This window comes from Chiloscyllium plagiosum, chromosome 16, assembly GCF_004010195.1.
Source record: "Chiloscyllium plagiosum isolate BGI_BamShark_2017 chromosome 16, ASM401019v2, whole genome shotgun sequence".
NCBI classification, from domain to species: Eukaryota; Metazoa; Chordata; class Chondrichthyes; order Orectolobiformes; family Hemiscylliidae; genus Chiloscyllium; species Chiloscyllium plagiosum.
This window is the reverse complement of record NC_057725.1, coordinates 1,052,216-1,072,707: the sequence shown is the minus strand read 5'-3', so window position 1 is coordinate 1,072,707 and position 20,492 is coordinate 1,052,216. Positions and strand designations below refer to the sequence as shown.

The 20,492-nt window shown below is 42.5% G+C and overlaps 1 protein-coding gene across 5 annotated transcripts in view; it reads right to left on the bottom strand.

Annotated features, from left to right (window-relative positions):
- LOC122557604 (SH3 and multiple ankyrin repeat domains protein 2-like) overlaps positions 1 to 20,492 on the bottom strand; it is a 473,900-nt gene that overhangs the window by 89,960 nt on the left and 363,448 nt on the right. Inside the window, exon 8 of one of the 5 annotated variants that reach the window (XM_043705318.1) lies at positions 16,959 to 17,046. The exons of 2 other annotated variants lie outside the window; for them this stretch is intronic. In XM_043705318.1, coding sequence (XP_043561253.1) covers positions 17,005 to 17,046 — 42 coding nt within the window. In that variant the 3' untranslated portion in view covers positions 16,959 to 17,004. Of the gene's footprint in view, positions 1 to 601; positions 661 to 16,672; positions 17,047 to 20,492 lie in introns of those variants that run through there. 2 more of the 5 variants (XM_043705320.1, XM_043705317.1) reach the window with 2 other exon arrangements.

Here is a 20,492-nt window from a genome sequence, read left to right as displayed (position 1 = left end):
TCCTTTCTAACACCTTGCAGACGACAGACGTGAGACTTACTGGTCTGTAATTGCCGGGTATTTCCCTATTTCTTTTCTTGAAGAGAGGAATTACATTTGCCTCTCTCCAGTCCTCAGGTACGACTCCAGTGGAGAGCGAGGATGAAAAGATCTTCGCAAGTGGAGAAGCAATTGCATTTCTCGTTTCCCAAAGCAGCCGAGGACAAATCTGGTCCAGGCCTGGCGACTTGTCAATCTTAATGTTTGACAACATTTTCAGCACATCAGCTTCCTCAATCTCTATCCATTCCAGCATGCACACCTGCTCTTCAAAGGTTTCATTCACTACAAAGTTCGTTTCTTTCATAAAGACAGATGATTCTAACAAATGTGGAACTTTAGTTCTGTAAACAGATTGAGGAAGTTGGGAATGTTTTCTTTGGAAAAGGTTGAAATTTGAAATATACAAACATCGTACGGGGTCTGGACAGTGTAGATAGGGAGAAATTGTTCCCATTGCTGGAAGGATCAAAAATCAGGGCACAAAAACTGGAGGCAAAACAGAAATGGTGGCATAAGGTAGAAAGCTTTCTCATGCAGCAAGTTGTTCGGAGCTGAAATCCACTGTCCACCAGGTGGAGGCAGGATCAATCATACTGATGTGACTTAGAAGGTGTAGGGCTATGGAGGGAAGGCAGAGAATGATTGGAGGTGAACTACTCATCTGCAGAGTTAGCACAGACATGATAGACTGAATGGTCTCTTCTCATCCTGTAACAATCCTGGCATTAAACCCTCACCCACTGTCAACAAACAGATCTTCTGGACATTCACTGAATGCTCTCAGAGACACCTTACTCTGTCCATGTGAATATCCTCCATTACAGCTATTCAAATCATTTCCCAAGGTCCTTCCCTGGTTATAAAACTCTTAGCGATACCCTGAAGTTTTGAATGGAGATTTTAGGGCACAGGAGACCTTTCAGCCCATCACATCTGCACCAACTCTTCAAATGAGCATCATTATCTGATGCTGATCTCCTGCTTCTCCCCTCCATATCCTTGCACATTATTTCTATTCAAATAATCATCACTACTGTCCAGAAAGCCTCCATTGAACAAATTGAAAAATGCTACTTAAATGCAAGTTTTTTTCTTTTGTAACATTCAAACAATTTTTGTTTATTCTTGAAATGCACACATGGGTTTAAATGCAAGGCTGAGAGGACAATACAGTTTGCAAAAGTGAGTCAGCTATTTGTCTGATCAGGAGATGAGTGTCAATGTAGTACCAAAGGAACTCCTAACAATACAGACCTTATGCTGTGAATCAGGTGTTAAAGCTTGAACTGACTGAAAAAGGGAACAGGGAAAGACCGGAGATCCCAGCCTTGCTTCACCAGCATGCTCAATCCCAGGAGATGTACTTCATCACTGCTGGTCAGTGAAACAACATTCCACCATCAGCAAAATGTAGCAAGTGAAAACAAACATTACTCTATATTTACTGAGAGATAAAACCAAATACAGATGGGAAGAGATGTTTCAAAATCATGTGAATGCATGTTCTGGATGGGACAAATCCATTCTGATGAAGGGTCACTAAACCGAAACATTAACCTCTGCTTTCTCTCCACAGATTAGATTAGGTTAGATTACTTACAGTGTGGAAACAGGCCCTTCGGCCCAACAAGTCCACACCGACCCGCAACCCACCCATACCCCTACATTTACCCCTTTAACCTAACACTACAGGCAATTTAGCATGGCCAATTCACCTAATCTGCACATCTTTGTGACTGTGGGAGGAAACCGGAGCACCCGGAGGAAACCCACGCAGACACGGGGAGAATGTGCAAACTCCACACAGTCAGTCGCCTGAGGCGGGAATTGAACCCGGGTCTCTGGTGCTGTGAGGCAGCAGTGCTAACCACTGTGCCACCGTGCCACCCACAAATGCTGCCTGATCTGCTGAGCTTGCTCAACAACTTCTGTTTTTGTTTCAGATTTCCTCAGTTCTTCCAGTTTTTTATTTTAACTTACTTTTGAATTATATTCATTTCATTTTAAAATCATGGTCACTTCAAATTAAGCAGGATTGCAATGACAGCTTATATTTATGTGTCATGTTTTATATTGTAAAGTGTCATGGGATATTGTCAAATCCGATACTAACCCATGAGGAGATGTAGCAGCAGATGAGAGAAAGCTTGGTGAGAGAGGGTTAGGTCTCAATGACTGCCCCAAGACTGAAGCAGAAGCCACCAAATGGTGAAATAATTTGAATGATAGAAACGTGGTCAGATGTAAATGGAAAGGTTCAGTTTGCTTCCACTTTTGCCATTAGTTTTTATATTTTCCATTGCAACATAACTCATTGATCTTGAACAGTCTTCTCCTTCAGCGTACATCATTAGGTGCATCTTAAATATCCTACATGAGGATTGAAAAAACAATCTGAACTTCCCACAGCAGTTAGGCAAGGTCATTGCCATCTGGAGTTCCATAGGCTGAACCTTATTCTTACTGTCGATCTCAAAAACTGTGTCCAATAACAAAGTGTTATGCCTGGCTTTGACTTTTAAATGTTAATTGTGGCAGATTTAAAAACTGTAGTGAGTAAATTGATCTTTGTTTGTGGCTGGGTTTGACTTTGCTGCAGATCTCATTATCTTGTGTAACTGGTCTAAAACGAGAGGATGTTGGAGAAATTTGAGAATTGCTGCTATCCACATGTACTAAGATGTGTTTTGAGTTTCCTCTGGGAATCTGTTCGATTAGGGACACAGGAGAAGCAGTTTCAGCCCTCAAGCCTGCTCTAAGCCAGTTCACAACTGGGAAATAAAATGTAACACATTAACAAGAAAGAGGACACATCAAAAATCACGTGAATGTATCTCCTGGAATGAAAAGAATATGGACATTCAATCCATCCATCAGTTTTACAGCTCTTCAATCTGAACCACCCCACTACAATCCCAGTTCTATTCTGCACTATTGCTACTGTACTGGATTTCAAAACTAATTCTATCAAGAGACAAACTGAATTGTAGCATTTCAGTTATACTCAAAACAAGGTCTGAATGTCTTTATCAGCATTTCTCTTCCAGTCTGACATTACCAATGTCAGAGTTAATCTGCTGTCAAAACTCTCATTCAAGTTTCCTCATCTCAAAACTCAATGATTCCTCAGTTGTTCTCTCACGTCCTACACCCTGTGGACATAAGATCACCCAAAAACTCTATTGTCCATGCAGTAAGTCCTATTCACCTATTCCCCCACTATTTGCTGACCTACCCTGCCTCCAGTTAAACAACACATCGACTTAAAACAAAACCTCCCTGTTTGAAATCCTTCCATGGCCTCACCTCCCAATCCCTGCAACCTCCTCCTAGCTCCACAAACGCAGGATTGCTTGACGCCCCTCATTCCGGTTCTGTGTGTAGTCACAGTGCTGGCTACTCCATTACTGGGAACTGGAACCTTGGTGCCAAACTCTGGAGTCCCTTCCAAGCATGTCACCTGACTTTAAGGCAAATCTTAAAGTTATTTGACCAATGTAACTTAACAACATACTTTGTGTTGAAGTGCTCTTGCTTTATGATTGTTAAGGCATTATGTAAATACAAAATCTCCTGTTGCCCAATCCCTTCCTTCCTGCAAAATAACTGAGAATATATTTATAAGCATCCATGTCTCCACTTTCAAAGTGTAGTCTGTCCCCTTAAATCAATGATCCCTCTGGAAATGACAGCCCATGTCAAAGCAGCTGTTACCCATGTTTGGAGTTTGTATTCTAACCCTTGATTTCTCAGGAAGGTGAAAGGCATGGACACAGCATTTTAAAAGCGAGACTGTCCACTTCAAAAACTCTCAACTCGAACAATTAACAAGGTATCACACCAGTGTCCAATCCCATGACCAGCTGGGGGATGGAAAAGAAGACCCAGAGGGTAATTATTTCCAGATTCAAGAAACTTGGAGCTAAATAGCATCTCACAATGACAGCCCTGTTGGAGCTCAGCTAACTCACCACAGGCTAAGGCTCAAACTTCTGAGCTTAGAGTTATTTGACTAGTTAGCATGACATGAAACATACAGTATTTACAATCTGCACAACTTGGCCTGGTTAAAACTTGTCTTTCAAGTTAATGTAGGAATTAGGGAACAATCGATTGGAAAAACAGGATTTTCCACCCATTATGCTTAGCCCCTCCAATTTATCTCTCAATCTTACTCCTGACCTTCAGCTATTGCAGGAGAAAGAAAAACAAAATTTAAAAAATAGCAAAGGTTTCAGGTGGGAAAATAATGAAGTTCACTCAATTTAATTCCAGTACTCAGGGAGATACTCTTTTGAAAGAATTCAGAATATATTTAACATTCCTTACTCTTTGAGGAGATTAACAAATTAGTGCAAACGACAAGGCTAAAGAATTTACACCCATCTTTTGCCTAAAGTGCTGATGGATGATCCATCTCGGCCTCCTTCAGTGGTCTCTAGTATCAGCCAATTCCGTTTGCTCTACGCGATATCAGGAAACACCTGGAGGCTTTGGATGCTGAAAAGGCGATGGGCACAACCAGCATTTAGGTAACATTAGGGTAGTGTGGTAGCACAAGGTGAGCACTACTGCCTCACAGCGCCAGGGTCCGTGATTTGGTTGATCCTCAAATGACTGTCTGTGTTTGTACATTCTCCCAGTGTCTGCATGGGTTTCCTCCAGGTGCTCCAGTTTCCTCCCACAGTCCAAAGATGTGCAGGTTATATAGTTTGGCCATGCTTAAATGTAGTACCCAGGGATGAGTAGGTTAGGTAAGGTCTTTCCTTTAACTCCAATAGAGGGGAAGTAGTGCAGTGGTGTGCTCCACCTGTGAGCTGTGGGAGAACAGGGAGTGTCCCTGACGTGTTTCCACCTGCAGCTCCTCTCAGACTGTGTGGGTTGGTTGGAGCGGTGATTGGACTCAGTGAGAAACAAAGGGAGCATAACATTTTATAGACAGGAGCTTCAGGGATGTGGTCTTTCCAAAGGTTCAGCCAGATTGATGGGTGACCACCGGGAGGTGCCAGCAGGTAGTGCGGGGAGTCTGCTGTGGCCATTCCCCTCTCAGACAGAAACATTGTTCTAGGTTTTGATGGGAGTGGTGTTGGTGGTGTGGGGAGATTGGGGTTTTGGAGGGGGGAGGGCACCTCAGGGGAAAGCAGCTGCAGCCAGGTCAGTGGGAACCACAACTGGCGTTATTGTACAGTAGGGAGGGTCGAAGTGAAGGGGAATAGCAGTGATAAGGGGACTGTGTAGGTATGGGCACAGACAGGCATTTCTGCAAGAATAAGCAACACTTCCAGGATGGTGTGTTGTCTCCCTGGTGCCAGGGTCAAGGATGTCTCTGAGCAGGCACAGGATAATCTGAAGGGTGAGGGTGAGTCAGAGGTTTTGGTCCATATTGGTTCGAACGATATAGGCGGAGAAAGGGGTGGGGGGAGGTCCTGCAAAAGGAGTTCAGGGAGATCGGTAGGAAGTTGAAAAGCAGGATGTCTAGTGCTGTAATCTCAGGATGACTCCCATGTTCCAGTGAGGTTAGGAATAGGAAGATAGTACCGTTAAATACATGGCTAAACAGCTGTTGCAGGAAGGATGGTTTCAGGTATCTGGATCACTGGGATGTCTTCCAGGGCAGGAGAGACCTGCACGAGAAGGAGACGGTTGCACAAAACTGGAGGGGCACCGATTTCCTGGCAGAGAGGTTTGTTAGTACCACTGGGGAGGGTTTAAACTGGTACGGCAGGAAACAAAAGCAGAGAAGTAGGTCCAGCGGGTGGAGTGACTGAGGAGAAGGCAGATGTTAAGTCAAGTAAAACAACAATGTTGGAGCCATTACTGAAACCTGGTTGAGAGAAGGACAGGTCTGGCGGCTCCATGTTCCAGGTGAGACAGGAGAGATATAAAAGGGGTGGGGGAGGTACATTACTGATTAAGGAGAATGTCACAGCTACACTGAGAGGACACCTTGGAGGGCTCACCCAGCGAGGCTGGTATGGCTAGAGCTCACGAATAAGGAAGGTGCAATCATTGGGGTGGGGTTATAAAGTAGGCCTCCCAAGAGCCAGCGGGAGATAGAGAAACAGATAAGGCAGCGGATTATGGAAAGATGTGAAAGATGTAGTAGTGGGTGATTTTAACTTCCCCAATATTGACTGGGACACCCTTAATGTCAGGGGCTGAGACGGGGTAGAACTTGTTCAATGCGCCCTGGAGTCAGGATGTACATAGTCCAACTTGAGCTGGGGCCATACTAGACCTTATACTGATGAAGGAGCCTGGCCCAGGTTTCAGTGGGGAGCATTTGGGAACAGTTATCATAATTCCATAAATGTTTAGACCGGGGGAGGGGGAGCAGCCCGAAGTCGTGGTCCACATTGGCACCAATGACATAGGTAGGAGGAGCGCTGAGGATGTTAGGCAGGCTTTCAGGGAGCTAGGTTGGAAGCTCGGAGTTAGAACAAACAGAGTTATTGTCTCTAGTTTGTTACTGGTGCCACGTGATAGAGAGTCGAGGAATAGGGAGAGAGAACAGTTAAATGCGTGGCTACAGGGATGGTGCAGGAGGGAGGGATTCCGGTATTTGGATAACTGCCTCCTTGGATGCTGTCTGACCTGCTGCGCTAGATCAGCTATGATCCCATTCAATGCTAGAGTAGACTCTACCTACCTCTTATGGTCTTTATTTTCTTTCCTGTGGAAATGTGCCTCCTTCTGCTGTTCTGTACACTAATTTGTCTAATGACATCTGATGGCTGCCATTCCCAATTACATTTACATAAAGTTCAGTTAGAAAGATTCATGTGGTTCCATGTACTGTCTTATTAGGCTTGTTGGCTCCGCATGTGGTTAAATTTTTACTCATTGTGGTAGTAAATAAAAACTTGTCTCTAATTGGGCAATAAAGTACATCAATGTTCATACTTAAATGTTTAGTCACTTTGAAATCTTATTATTTTCATTCATGCTTTGATTTTAGCAATATGCCCCGTCTGTGTTTGAGAAGTATGTGAAAGATATCACGGTCAAAAACAAGAAGTTTACTTTGACTCTATATGATACTGCAGGTAAGACTCTTCTATATATTTCAGCTTCAGGAACCTTTTATTGAAAATACTGCATCACAAGGCTGAGCCCTAAGAAGTCCTGGAATTATTTCTGGTCTATGTTTGAATTGGTGACTTTGATCATAGCAGTAATAGAGAAACTATTTTTGACACCAGTCAAAATCAAGGCTGACTGACACTCTAGTGCAATCCTGAGGCAGCAGTTTACTGCAGTCTCTATGTGAGGCCCTATCTGTCCCCTCTGGTAGATACAACATATTCTATGGTAATGAATAGTGGTTAAGTTATTCTCAATGTCCAATCAATGTTTATCCCTCAATCAACATCACCAAAGCAGATTACCTTGTCATGTCACGCTACAGTATATAAGTGCTTGCTAAGTGTGAATGGCTGCCATGTTTCCTGCATTAGAACAGTGACTTGATTAGTTGCGAAGTGTTTTGGGGTATCCGTTGTTAGCCTGTGATACTGAAAATTAATTTGATCATCTGTTGTTAAGTATTTCCTCAATTCAGTAGCATGGAAGCTAGGAAAGAACACAGATCCATGCTCAGAATAGCTAACCAACCAATTATCCTATTCTGCTAAAAGCATTGTCATCACTAGCGAAAAGACTGTCAAAATGGATTTTCTTGGCACAGGAGATTTATTCAATGTCTGTGTGCCTTTTGAATTCTGTAGTTTAGTGACCTTGATCTTTAGAGGGGAAGCTCTAAATATTACCATAGAGAGAAAGCCAATTTCAAAAATTCTTTTTAAACATAGCATGACCAATACATTTGTTATGCATGTTTACCCTTTCATAAATCCATGTTGACTCTGCAAATGTACATCCATATTTCTAAATATCATTACCACATGACCAATAGATTCTGACAAGTTCTCTTATTGCATGTCAGGCTACCTGGTCTACAGTTCCCTATTTTCTCTTCCTTTTTCTCAGTGGGTTTACAATTTCTACCATTCAATCTGCAGGGGTTGTTCTAAAGTTTAGTGTGTTCTGGAAGATCAAAACCAATGCTACATTCTTTGATGAAGCTAAGATATAAGATCAATATATTGTTGAATGTTTCATTTGTTCTAAATTTGATTGAGAGTCTGTCCACTACTGATGCTCACTGTGCTTGATTGCTTGCTTGGAGTTTGATGGTTCATTTGTGAAAATAGGAATTCTTAGACACAAATATTTAGTACATGCTAATTTTGTCTTACTTTAATAACCAAAATTTACATTGCATGCACTTTGTTTGTTCGCATAGACAATCCAGTTTCTGTACATTATCTGCTATATTTGAAATTTTAAATATCTTGGGTATTTAGAAAAAGAACTGTAGCAATTTCATATTCCTTTCTCTGCTAGGGATCCAGGAATTTAGTAGCACTTAAATTTGCTTCACGAAGAGCAATTAACCTCCGAATTTACCTCTTTTGAATTAAATTCAAAGGGATAGACCAGATTAAATGGGCTGCATCTAAAGAGTAGTGTAATAATTGGGAACCGCACAAGAATGCTAAAGCGCCTTTTTATTGGGTGATATGGGTGTTGTACCTGAGCCCCTTTTTAAAATTTTAACTTGACACGTGGGAGTGTCTGACATTTACAAAGCCATTTCCTGTCTGTGTTGCACTTAGTTTGATAAACCACAGGAAGGAACTGACTAAATATTATCATTTTGAAGGTGTATATTATAATCAACTGAATTTTCTCGTCCATTAGGTGAAGTGCTAATCAGTTTCAAACAGATTCACTGGAATTTAGCTCCATTCTGCAGGAGAGTTTAACTGCTTTGGGTCGTCTTAGTTCTCTTGATTTCAACTAGTGATAAGAATTGTTGCACATTGTCTTTATTCCAAGAAAGAGATTCATTTAGTATATTGATCTGTAACAAATTACAGATATTCACATTGGAGATGCATAGGACATCTTGCAAATAGCTGAGAATAATGACTCGAGTGCACTGTCTACATAGGAGCATAGAGACTAGGAGTAGGAATAAGCAATTCAAGTCTTCGCCATTTTACACGACCGTGGCTGATCTTATCCCGGTCTCAACTCCACTTTCCTGCCTGCTCCCCATAACCCTTTATCCTGTTTTTCAACAGAAACATATCTTTTTTTTCTTGAATCTGTTGATTTATTCTGCGTCCACTGCATTCTGGAGCAGTGAGTTCCAAAGATTCACAACCCTCTGATGGAAGTAGTTCCTCCTCATCGCAGTCTTGAACCGACCTCCTCTCACTCTATGACCTCCTTGTCTGACACTGTCTCACACCGGGGGGAGCATCTGTTCAATGACCACTTCATCAGTCCCCTTTAGCATTTTACATACCTCAATCAGATCTAACCCCCCCACCCCCAATTCTTCTTAACTCCAGCGAGTACAAGCCATAAGATTTTGGATAAACCAGTAGATTCTATATCAGATTTCAATGCTCCTGTATAGAGAGACATAAACAGAGAGGATCTGCATTTGAATCTCATCTCTCACAATCTCTGAGAGTGAAAGTTCCTTAGACAATGGATTGTTTTTATTGGAGAAAAGAAGGTTTAGGGGTGACTTGATAGAGGTGTATAAGATGATTAGGGGTTTAGATAGGGTCGACAGTGAGAATCTTTTTCCATGTATGGAGTCAGCTATTATGAGGGGGCATAGCTTTAAATTAAGGGGGAGTTGGTATAGGACAGATGTTAGGGGTAGGTTCTTTACTCAGCGTGTCGTGAGTTCATGGAATGCCCTGCCAGTAGCAGTGGTGGACTCTCCCTCATTATGGGCATTTAAGCGGGCACTGGATAGGCATATGGAGGATAGTGGGCTAGTGTAGGTTAGGGGGGCTTGGATCGGCGCAACATCGAGGGCCGAAGGGCCTGTACTGCGCTGTATTCTTCTATGTTCTATGTTCTATGTTATGAATAAGGTTGGTTCTCAGGTGGAAGTTTAAATTGGGGGTTCGGCAAATTACAACAAGATCCAACAGGAACTGGAGAAATTGGATTGGGATGGGGCGATTGTTTGAGGGTAAATTCATGTCAGACCTGTGGGAATCTCAAAAGGCAATTGATCAGAGTTCAGGACCAACATGTTCCTGTGAGGGTGATAAAATTAAGGATATTAAGAGATATTGAAAGTTTAGTCAAAAAAAGGAAAGGAATTTGTGAGAGTATATTTAGGAAACTGAAATCAGACAAAGCCCTTAAGGAATATAAAGAAAGGAGGAAGTCATTTAAACAAGGAACCAGGAGAGCTAAATAAAAAAGGGCGATGACATGGCCATGGCAAGTCAGAAAAGGCAAAACCCAAGGCATTTTATACGTATACTCAGAGCAAGAGGGTAGCTAGGGACTCAAGGACAAAGGAAGGAATTTATGCATGAAGCCAGAGGAATTGGGTAAGGTCCTTAATGAGTACTTTGCATCAGTATTCACCAAGGAGCAGGACATGTGGATGGCGAGTTTAGAGAGAGGTTTGTTGATATTCTCAGGCATGTAAAAGAATGGTATTTTAAAAAGCATGAGGTGGACAAGTCCCCAGGGCCTGATGGAATCTATCTCAGAATCCCACACTGGAGATTGCTGGAGCCTTGATAGATATCACTGTATCCTCTTTAGTCACAGGCAAGGTCCTAGAAGACTGAAGAACAGCCCTTGTTTAAGGCGGCAAACAAGCCTAACGCAGGAGATTAAATACACGGAGGTGTGTATATTGTACACATAGTGAGAGCTGTAATCCATGCTTTCACAACAGTATTTGATGGACTGTTAGAGGATCATTCACTAAATGGGTCCTGCCTTCCCACTCCCACAAACCTGATGGGAAATTTGTTTGGGGATGAGGACCAATGGGAAGGGAGGTGAAACAAATATTTTTGTCAGAATAGGCATAAATAAAATGAAGCATGAATTCTTCCACATTTTCTGAGGCAACTGTAAAACGTGAGAATGGACACATGCCACATTTAATTGAATCATCAATGTTATCACCAAGAAAGCCAGTTAACAGAACTGAACATAGATACAGCTGTAGAGACACCAAATAATCATAACAGACTGGGTGCAGTGTGTTGGAGCAATTGCTTTATATCTCATAATGTGTTCAGAATGAGTGTAAAAGCTGCATTATTTATTTTAGACCTTGAGTATATACCAGGACAAGGAAAGGATATATGTTTTCACAGGATCAGAACATCATTGGCAATTAAGGCCAGCATTATTACTGAATGCACAAAATACGGAGGTCTGGGATTGAGGGTGACTTAGTGGTTTGAATCAGAAATTGGCCAGCTGTAAGAAGACAGAGGGTGGTGGTTGATGGGAAATGTCATCCTGGTGTTCAGTTACTAGTGTGTATCGCAAAGATGTGTTTTGGGGTCACTGCTGTTTGTCATTTTTACAAATTACCTGGATGAGGGTGTAACCGGATGGGTTAGTAAATTTGCGGATGACACTAAGGTCGGTGGAGTTGTGGATAGTGCCAAAGGATGTTGTAGATTACAGAGGGACATAGATAAGCTGCAGAGCTGGGCTGAGAGGGGGCAAATGGAGTTTAATGCAGACAAGTGTGAGGTGATTCACTTTGAAAGGAGCAACAGGAATGCAGAGTACTGGGCTAATGGTAAGATGTAGTGTAGATGAGGAGAGAGACCTCAGTGTCCATGTGCATAGATCCCTGAAAGTTGCCACCCAGGTTGATAGGGTTGTTAAGAAGGGTATGGTATGTTAGCTTTTATTGGCAGAGGGATTGGGTTTTGGAACCATGAGGTTATGCTACAGCTGTACAAAACTCTGGTGTGGCCGCACTTGGAGTATTGCGTACAGTTCTGGTCACTGCATTATAGGAATAATGTGGAAGCTTTGGAAAAGGTGCAGAGGAGATTTACCAGGATGTTGCCTAGTATGGAGGGAAGGTCTTATGAGGAAAGGCTGAGGGACTTGAAGCTGCTTTCATTAGAGAGAAGAAAGTTGAGAGGCGGCTTAATTGAGACATATAAGATAATCAGAGGGTTAGATAGGGTGGACAGTGAGAGCCTTTTTCCATGGATGATGATGGCTAGCACATGGGGACATAGCTTTAAATTGAGGGGTGATAGATATAGGACAGATGTCAGAGGTAGTTTCTTTACTCAGTAGTAGGGGTGTGCAACAGTAGTAGACTCACCAAATTTAAGGGCATTTAAATGGTCATTGGATAGCCATATGGACGAAAATGGAATAGTGTAGGATAGATGGGCTTCAGATTGGTTTCACAGGGCCATGCAACATCAAGGGCCAAAGGGCCTGGACTGTGCTGGAGTGTTCTATGTTCTATGTTATATCCCTTACTGCCCTTGGAGGCAAAACTGCAGATAAGAGACAGCAACTTCAAAATAAGATGGGGAGGAATTGCTTCTTTCAAAGGATCATGAATCTATGGAGTTCACTAGCCCAGGGGGAGCGGATGCTGGGACACTAAGATGAACGAGGAGATGGACAGATTTTTAATTGATGGGGAGTGGGCAGCAGACTGCAGTTGAAGCCATGATAAGATCAGGTATGATGGTTTGGGATGACAGAACATGGTCAAGAGGCTGAATTGTCTGCTCCTGCTCCCTGTTCCTATGGTCTTATATTCAGAAATACTTGCATGTCAATGATTAACATCAGAGAGTAAATCCATATGTTACTGCCTCAAATCTCATAAACTTACAATAAATTATATTGACCATTACATATGCAGACTGTTGTGATCAGAAAGCCCTGATATTTTACACAGCTTTCTACTACACAAGCAGCATGCATGCCACACTTGTTGGAAGTCAATTTGATCCTTGTCCAATTGCAGTAGATGGTGGGTTCTCAGCTCCACTCATTCAACATTTCTTATAAATAGAGCCAAAAGAAAATCAGCAGAGGTGTTCGATGAGTGATAGGGCCCAAATGCAGTTCCTCCAGTTTTACCACATCTGGGGCTATCCCAGTTGCATCTCCCTGTGGATATATCTGGTCATTGCATTAAGCACCTCAGCAATGTACAGACCTCAACAAAAGACATGGTTAGACTTTCCTGGCAAGAATAATGCATCCACGTGGTTAGGTATTTTCATTTGCTTGTGAAGTTTTGTGAACCAATCTATTGCAAATGTGGCTTCCAGCCACGTTTTTTAAAAAAATCTGTGAGAATCCAAAATATTTGCCTGAAGAGTTATCAGGAAATGTATTCATTGATCAGTCAGCATAAATTGTATATTTCCCCACACATATAGTAACTGGTCTCTGGACCATTACAAGGCCACAGAAACAGCAACAGGAGGAGGCCATTCAGCCCCTCGGGGCTGTTTCCCCATTCAATAGGATCATGGCTGATCATTAACATTCCAAAGAATCAAGTAATCAATCTTCAGTTCACTGAGTTTGAGCAGAAACCTGGTACCACTTCACTTTGACATAACTCGCACATCTATTTTCCTGCCTTTTCCCTGGAACCCTTGATGCCCAACTGATTCGGGATCTGGGCTGGTTTCTCAGTGTGTCAGCACCCTGACTGCTCAGGTGTGTTTGGTCACTCAATTGCTTGTGAAAGTTAAAGACAATCTTGAATTATTGTGGCAGAACCACAGAATCCCTACAATGTAGAAGCAGGCCATTCGGCCCATCGAGTCCACACTGACCGTCCGAAGAGCATCCAATCCAGACCCAGACATTTACCCTATCCCTGTAACCCTGCAATTCCTGTGGCTAACCCATCTGAACAGGATGGGTAATTTCCCATGACCAAGCCACCTGACCTGCACATCTTTAGACTGTGGGAGGACACCGGAGCACACAGAGGAAACCCACGCAGACACAGGGAGAATGTGCAAACTCCACACGGACAGTCGTCTGAGCCTGGCATTGAACCCAGGTCCCCAGTGCTGTGAGGGAATAGTGCTAACCACTGAGTCATTATGCTGCCCAAAGTTTACAGATACACCAGCACAAATGTGCCTCATTTGGAACTGTAAAAAAAATGAGAGTGGTGTCAGCACCAGGACCTGGAGTTCCTGCTGGTGATGAACTAGGGAGACATGCTCCATTTACTGCACACTGTGCTAGTTATGTCAAGGTGAAGTGGTACTCAGCTTTCTACTCAAACTCGGTGAACTGAAGATTGATTACTTGATTGTTGGAATGTTAATGGTAAATAATTATTAGCTATATCAAGGTCTCAAGCTTACTGAATTAAACACTTCAACTGAAACTGTGTAACCAGTCACTGCGGCTGGACAGATAATAGCTACCATTGTTTGTCGGGCACAGGTCTGACTGACGAAGGAAGATCAACTAATAAAGCTTCATGGCATTTCCAATTAAAATGGTTGGAGCTCAGTGATCAGGACTCGGCTGGGGTTAGTGTCACTATGTGTCATTACTGATTGATTCATTTGAGCTCAGGTGTTTTAAAAAATACAGGCAGGTCCCCAGGTTGCGAATGGGTCCATCCAGAGGTTTGTTCACAAACTAGAACACAATGTGGGTCAGTATAGAGTCAAGGTTAGAGTGGTGCTGGAAAAGCACAGCAGGTCAGGCAGCTTCAGAGGAGCAGGGACATCAACATTTCGGACCGGAGCCCTTCATCAGGAATGTATGGGACAGTATGGAGTTGCCATTCAGAATTACAGCAAATGTCCACCTCTCAGATCTTTAAAATTAACACCACTGTATGGGATTATCAGATGTTTGTAAATTGGGAACCTCCTGTAAATCATTCACAGATTTGGGCATTTGTTACCCATGTCTGAAACTGAGATAAAAACCAAAGTTACAGCGGACTCTGTAAATCAGAAACAAAACCAGAAATTTCTGGAAAAGCTCAGCAAGTCTGGCAGCATCTGTGGAGAGAAATCAGAGTTAATGTCTCAACTCCAGTGAGGAAGGGTCTGAAAGGTTAACTCGGATTTCTCTTCGCAGATGCCTGCCTGAAACTGAGATGCTTACTGAGCCAATCCAGTATCAACCACATCAGTGTGGGTCTGGAGTCACATTTGGGTCAGAGCATGTAAGGACGACACATTTTCTTTCCTTCAGAAGGACATGAGTAAAGAGCTTTCTAGTTCAAACAATCAGCTGGTGTTTATGGGCACCATTCTGTTCTTAGGAACAGTCACTGAACCCGAAACAATTAACTCTGATTTCTCTCCACAGATGCTGTCAGACCTGCTGAGATTTTCCAGCAATTTCTGTCTTTGATTTCTAGCAACCATAGTTAGAATCATAGAGCTCTACAATATAGAAGCGAGGTCTCTCGGCCCACCCAGTCTGCACCAAGCCTTGAAGAGCATCCTACCCTCTCGCACCCAATCTCTGTAATCTTGTTTAAGCACTGCCAATCCACCTGGCCTGCACATCTTTGGATTAGTGGGAGGAAACCGGGGCACCCATGCAAATACGGGGAGAATGTGCAAACCCCACACAGACAATCACCTCAGGCTGGAATCCAACCCGGGTCCCTGGCGCTGTGAGGCAGCAGTGCTAACCACTGAGTCACTGGGCTGCCCTTTTTGGCTCTCTCAGGTTTTTTTCTCATGTGCACCGTTACTGATGTTTAGATTTCTGTATTAGATTTATTAAAAACCTCTGCTCCACTGACTGCTGTGTGATTTGAACCCATGCCCCTAGGTCATTGGCCTGGGTCTCTGAGTTACTAATCCAGTAACATTATTACTACACCCACTGGCTCCTCCTGAATTTGGTGTCAATGTGTCCAATATGATGGACAAAGCGAAACAGACAATGCACTGGTAGTGATGGAGGGGAGGGTAGGGGCATGTGGCCAACCATTTTGGGTGGAAATTTCAAGGCACATTGACTATTAAGGGATCTAACACTAGGACAATGGAACGTGTTACATGCTCCGATATTCTACAACTGTGGAAATTTGAGCACGTGTGAATATAGTCAATACTGCCCAGATTATGCAAATATCTTGGGGGAAGCTGCACATTCAGATATATAATTTGCCTGCCAGTTCAGATATTACAATTTGACTTTCATTCCTAATCATTGCCCAAGGTTCCTTAGATAGCACTTTCCAAACCCATGACTACTTTAATCTAGAAGGAGAAGGGCAACAGATACATGGGAACACCACCCCCTGCAAGTTCCCCTCCAAACCACTCACCATCCTGACTTGGAAATACAACGTTGTTCCCTCGTTGTCATGAGAATGGGCCAAGGCCCCAAAATACTATGGCTGTTTTTAGCCCTGAATTCAAAAATATGCTCTCTTTTCAAAAAAGTTGTTTGATTTACAGCATCTGCTGTTTTTTTCTCAGTTTCAGGCATGGATTTGCAGGAGGTTCCCAACTTACAAACATCTGTGGGAGTGATAGCATGCAACACCTTAAAGGCAGCAAAAAAGTTTCAAACAGAGTGGACTGTGATCTCCTGTGACCAGAAAGATCAAAAAGGGCAGAGAATCCTCTGCACAACAGCAATCCATCCCCTCCAGATTATATCCCAAATTACAGGTACATTTTATGTTTTTCTCTGTGAAGGACAGACAAGAACAGGGGTTAAAAAGCCATTTAATTCTAATCGAATAGACTAGTGGGACTGAATTCTCATGTAGCAGCCTGCATTCTGGTGGCTCTGTATTACAGGTAAAGATCCTCTCTCACTCACTGCTGCAAAGATGTTAAAGAAACAGGAAAACAAAGCTGGAATGTTGGAAGTTAATGACTATTCAAAGGCATCAGAACAACAGAATCTCAATCAAATAAAAGGCAAACTATTGTAGATGCTGGAAATCTGAAATAAAGACAGAAAATGTAGGAGGTCTGGTATCATCTGTAGAAAAGGAACAAAGTTAAAGTTCTGGTTTTGCTAATACTCTTCTGGTTGGGCCAAAGGGCCTGTACCTGTGCCATACTGTCCTTGGTTCTTCAGAATTTCTGAAGAATTCCTTCAATAGAAATTGCTGGAAAAGCTCAGCAGATCTGGCATCATCTGTGGAGAAAGAATTAACATTTTGAGTTTAAAGAAGAAGGAGTAAAAACCGAGATCTGAGGAAGGGTCACTGGACCCAAAACATTACGTTTGCTTTCTCTGCACAGATGTTGCCAAACCTGTTGACTTTCTCCAGAATTTCCAGTTTCTATTTATAATCATTCTGTAAAACTAAGGATTGTAGAAGTAACTGTTCACCTTAAAACCTGATGCTCCTGACAATCTCTACTGCAGCAGTGTAATGTTCAATTATCACGCCTCATAAACAATTAAGAAGCTAACCATCATATCAGTCTTTTAACTTTTCTCTTTTTAGACTCACTGTTTTCTGATCTACATGTATCATCTCAAATAGTGATTAGTATTTAGTACACTCACTGATGAATTATGGAAAGTCTGGTTAAATTGACTCCTCTTAAAACACAGTTCATTTTGATGAGGGAGAAATGTCTGTACAAGAGAAGGGATTCTTTTCAAATAACTGAGGCAGTACCCAGCTGAGGGACTGTGTGCATAAAGTTTGTCGCTCCTTCTCTGGGAGTTTAAAGCTGGGGTCTTCTATCTGAAACTGTAGCCAATTAGAGATCCTTGCTTGGGATTTGATTGCAACACTGTCACAAATAGCACGGCAAATGGCCTGAAACTATAGACTGCAACTGTTTAAGGTGGCAGCTCACCACCACCTTCGAGGGAAATCCGAGATTGTCAATAAAAGACAATCACACCAGCAGTAACCACTTCCCAGTGAACAAATCATTTGCAAAATATTGCAAAAAAGACATTTTGTCAAGGCTTTGCATCTTGCACACATCAGGACAATTTGCAAGAATTACCAAATTCAAAAAGTTTATACTGTGAGGAGAGCACTGATTGAGTCTACTTGCCAAACATCGGCAGAGGAGTTGCCATGGAGAATGTACTGGTGCAATGACTGACAGATAATTGCCAAGTTTTGTTTAAATTTAAACCAGGAAGGGTGACCCTGATTAGTCAAAGAATTGTCCTGTGAAATTAACCAGAAAATAGCCACCACCTGTTTTGCAGAATTGAAATCGAACATCACACACACACACGTCCCAGTCTGTAAAGAACACAGCCATACATATCTGTTTATTTTGCAGGGATACTCAAATTCTCTCTTACCAAAAATCTAGTTTAAAAGAAGCTAACACCTCTATGTTAAAACTAGAGCCAGAGAGCTACCTGATCCCAGCTCTAGTTGGTAATTTTCCAAATGGGGAATTACACTGCTTTGTAGAAAGTCCAGTCACAGTCATGTTTTTTTTAAGGCAGGATGTTTTTGATGGAGTTTTTATAATTGAGAGTGAATTCCTGCTGGATGTGAGATTTGAGAGTATCTTGGTAACAGGTAGAGTATAACCTCCTATCTTTACAAGGCTGACCTTTGTACATTTGGCTTCTAGACTTACTCTACAGTCAACCAAACAGTGAATTGAAAGTGGTTCCTGGAGGAAAAGAGAAGTCACACCATTTCTGATGAAACAAAGATGAAATCAGATATTTCCAAAGTATTACAAGGTAAAATTGACCTTTAACAAGCATCTAAATTCTGACAGCCATACCATGTGAATTCAATTCTGTAATGTTTTTTTATTCTTGGCAAGTGGGTGTCTCAGATAAGACCAGCATTGGTTACCTACCCTCAGCTATGAGAGTGTGCTGCTGAGCTCCCTGAGTGGTTTCTGCTGGGGTTATTTCAGAAAGCAGGAAAACAAATCTGGGGCAAGGTCAGAAAGGACCAGGACAACAGATCTCCTTCTGCAGGAGGAGGACACAAAAGTGAACCAGGTGGGGTTTTACAAGAACGCACTATTTCATAATCATTTTTACCTTTGATTTGACAGAATATAAACTCACCAGCTACCGAATGGGATACAAATTCACGTCACCAGATAAATATTCCTAGTCTCGGGATTACTAATCTGTTAAACCACCTTGTCTTCCTGTATTTTTAATACTTCATCTGGAATGCCAAACTACAAGTTTTTGGCTAGTGTATTATTTAGCCTCAAATTAAAGCAAAATACAGTAGATGCTGAAAATCTGAGATAAACACAGAATGCTGGAGAAACTCAGCAGGTCTGGTAGCATCTGTTGAGAAAGAGAATTAGGGTTAATGTTTCAAAAATCTGGCTTGACTGTTTCCCAATTTGCTAGTTCTGAAGAACTTTATTTGAGATCTGATCATGACATTGTCACTCATCCAAAATCCTGTCAGTCCCTCCCGAGCAGCACGGAGTAGCCCAATCCCACAGATGACAGCACACCCCCACCTCCAAGGCAAACCAGGAGCAGGCAATAAATACCGGCCAAACTGACAGTAGGCACATGTCAGTGATTGAATAATTTAAGTAATATTGTTTCTGAAGAATCATATGAGATTTGAAATGTTAACCGTTTCTCTCCCCAGAGATGTTGCTAGGCCTGCTGAGTTTCTCTACGTTTGTATTTGGTTATATGGAGAGATGATGGCCTCATGATATTATCACTCAACTGTTAATCCAGACATGAAGTTGAAAAATGTGTTGCTGGAAAAACACAGCAGGCCAGGCAGCATTCAAGGAGCAGGAGAATCGATTTTCGGGCATAGGCCCTTCTTCAGTTAATCCAGACAGAAAATGTGTTGCTGGAAAAGCGCAGCAGGTCAGGAAGAAAGGCTTATGCCCGAAACATCGATTCTCCTGTTCCTTGGATGCTGCCTGACCTGCTGCGCTTTTCCAGCAACACATTTTCAGCTCTGATCTCCAGCATCTGCAGTCCTCACTTTCTCCTCGAAGAAGTTAATCCAGACACCCAGCTAACATTCTGGGAAAACTGAAAGGATCTACAGACACTGTAAATCTGAAACAAAAACAGAAATTGTTGGAAAAGCTCAGCAGGTCTGACAGCATCTTGGAGAGAAAGCAGAGTTAATGCTTTGGGTCCAGTGACTCTTCCTCAGGAACATTAATTCTGATTTCTGTCCATAGATGCTGCCAGACCTGGTGAGCGTTTCCAGCAATGTGTGTTCTAGGGATCTGGGTTCAAATCCTGCCATGGCAGATGGGGGACTTTGAATTCAATAATAATCTGGGAATAAGATTCTAATGATGACCACAAATCCATTGCCGGTTGTCAGGAAAATCTCATCTGGGTCACTAATGTCTTTTAGGGAAGGCATCTGCCATCCTTACCTTGGTAAAAACAATGACTGCAGATGCTGGAAACCAGATTCTGGATTAGTGGTGCTGGAAGAGCACAGCAGGTCAGGCAGCATCCAAGGAGCTTCGAAATCGACGTTTCGGGCAAAAGCCCTTCATCAGGAATAAAGGCAGTGAGCCTGAAGCATGGAGACATAAGCTAGAGGAGAGTGGGGGTGGGGAGGGGAGAAAGTAGCATAGAGTACAATGGGTGAGTGGGGAGGGGATGAAGGTGATAGGTCAGGG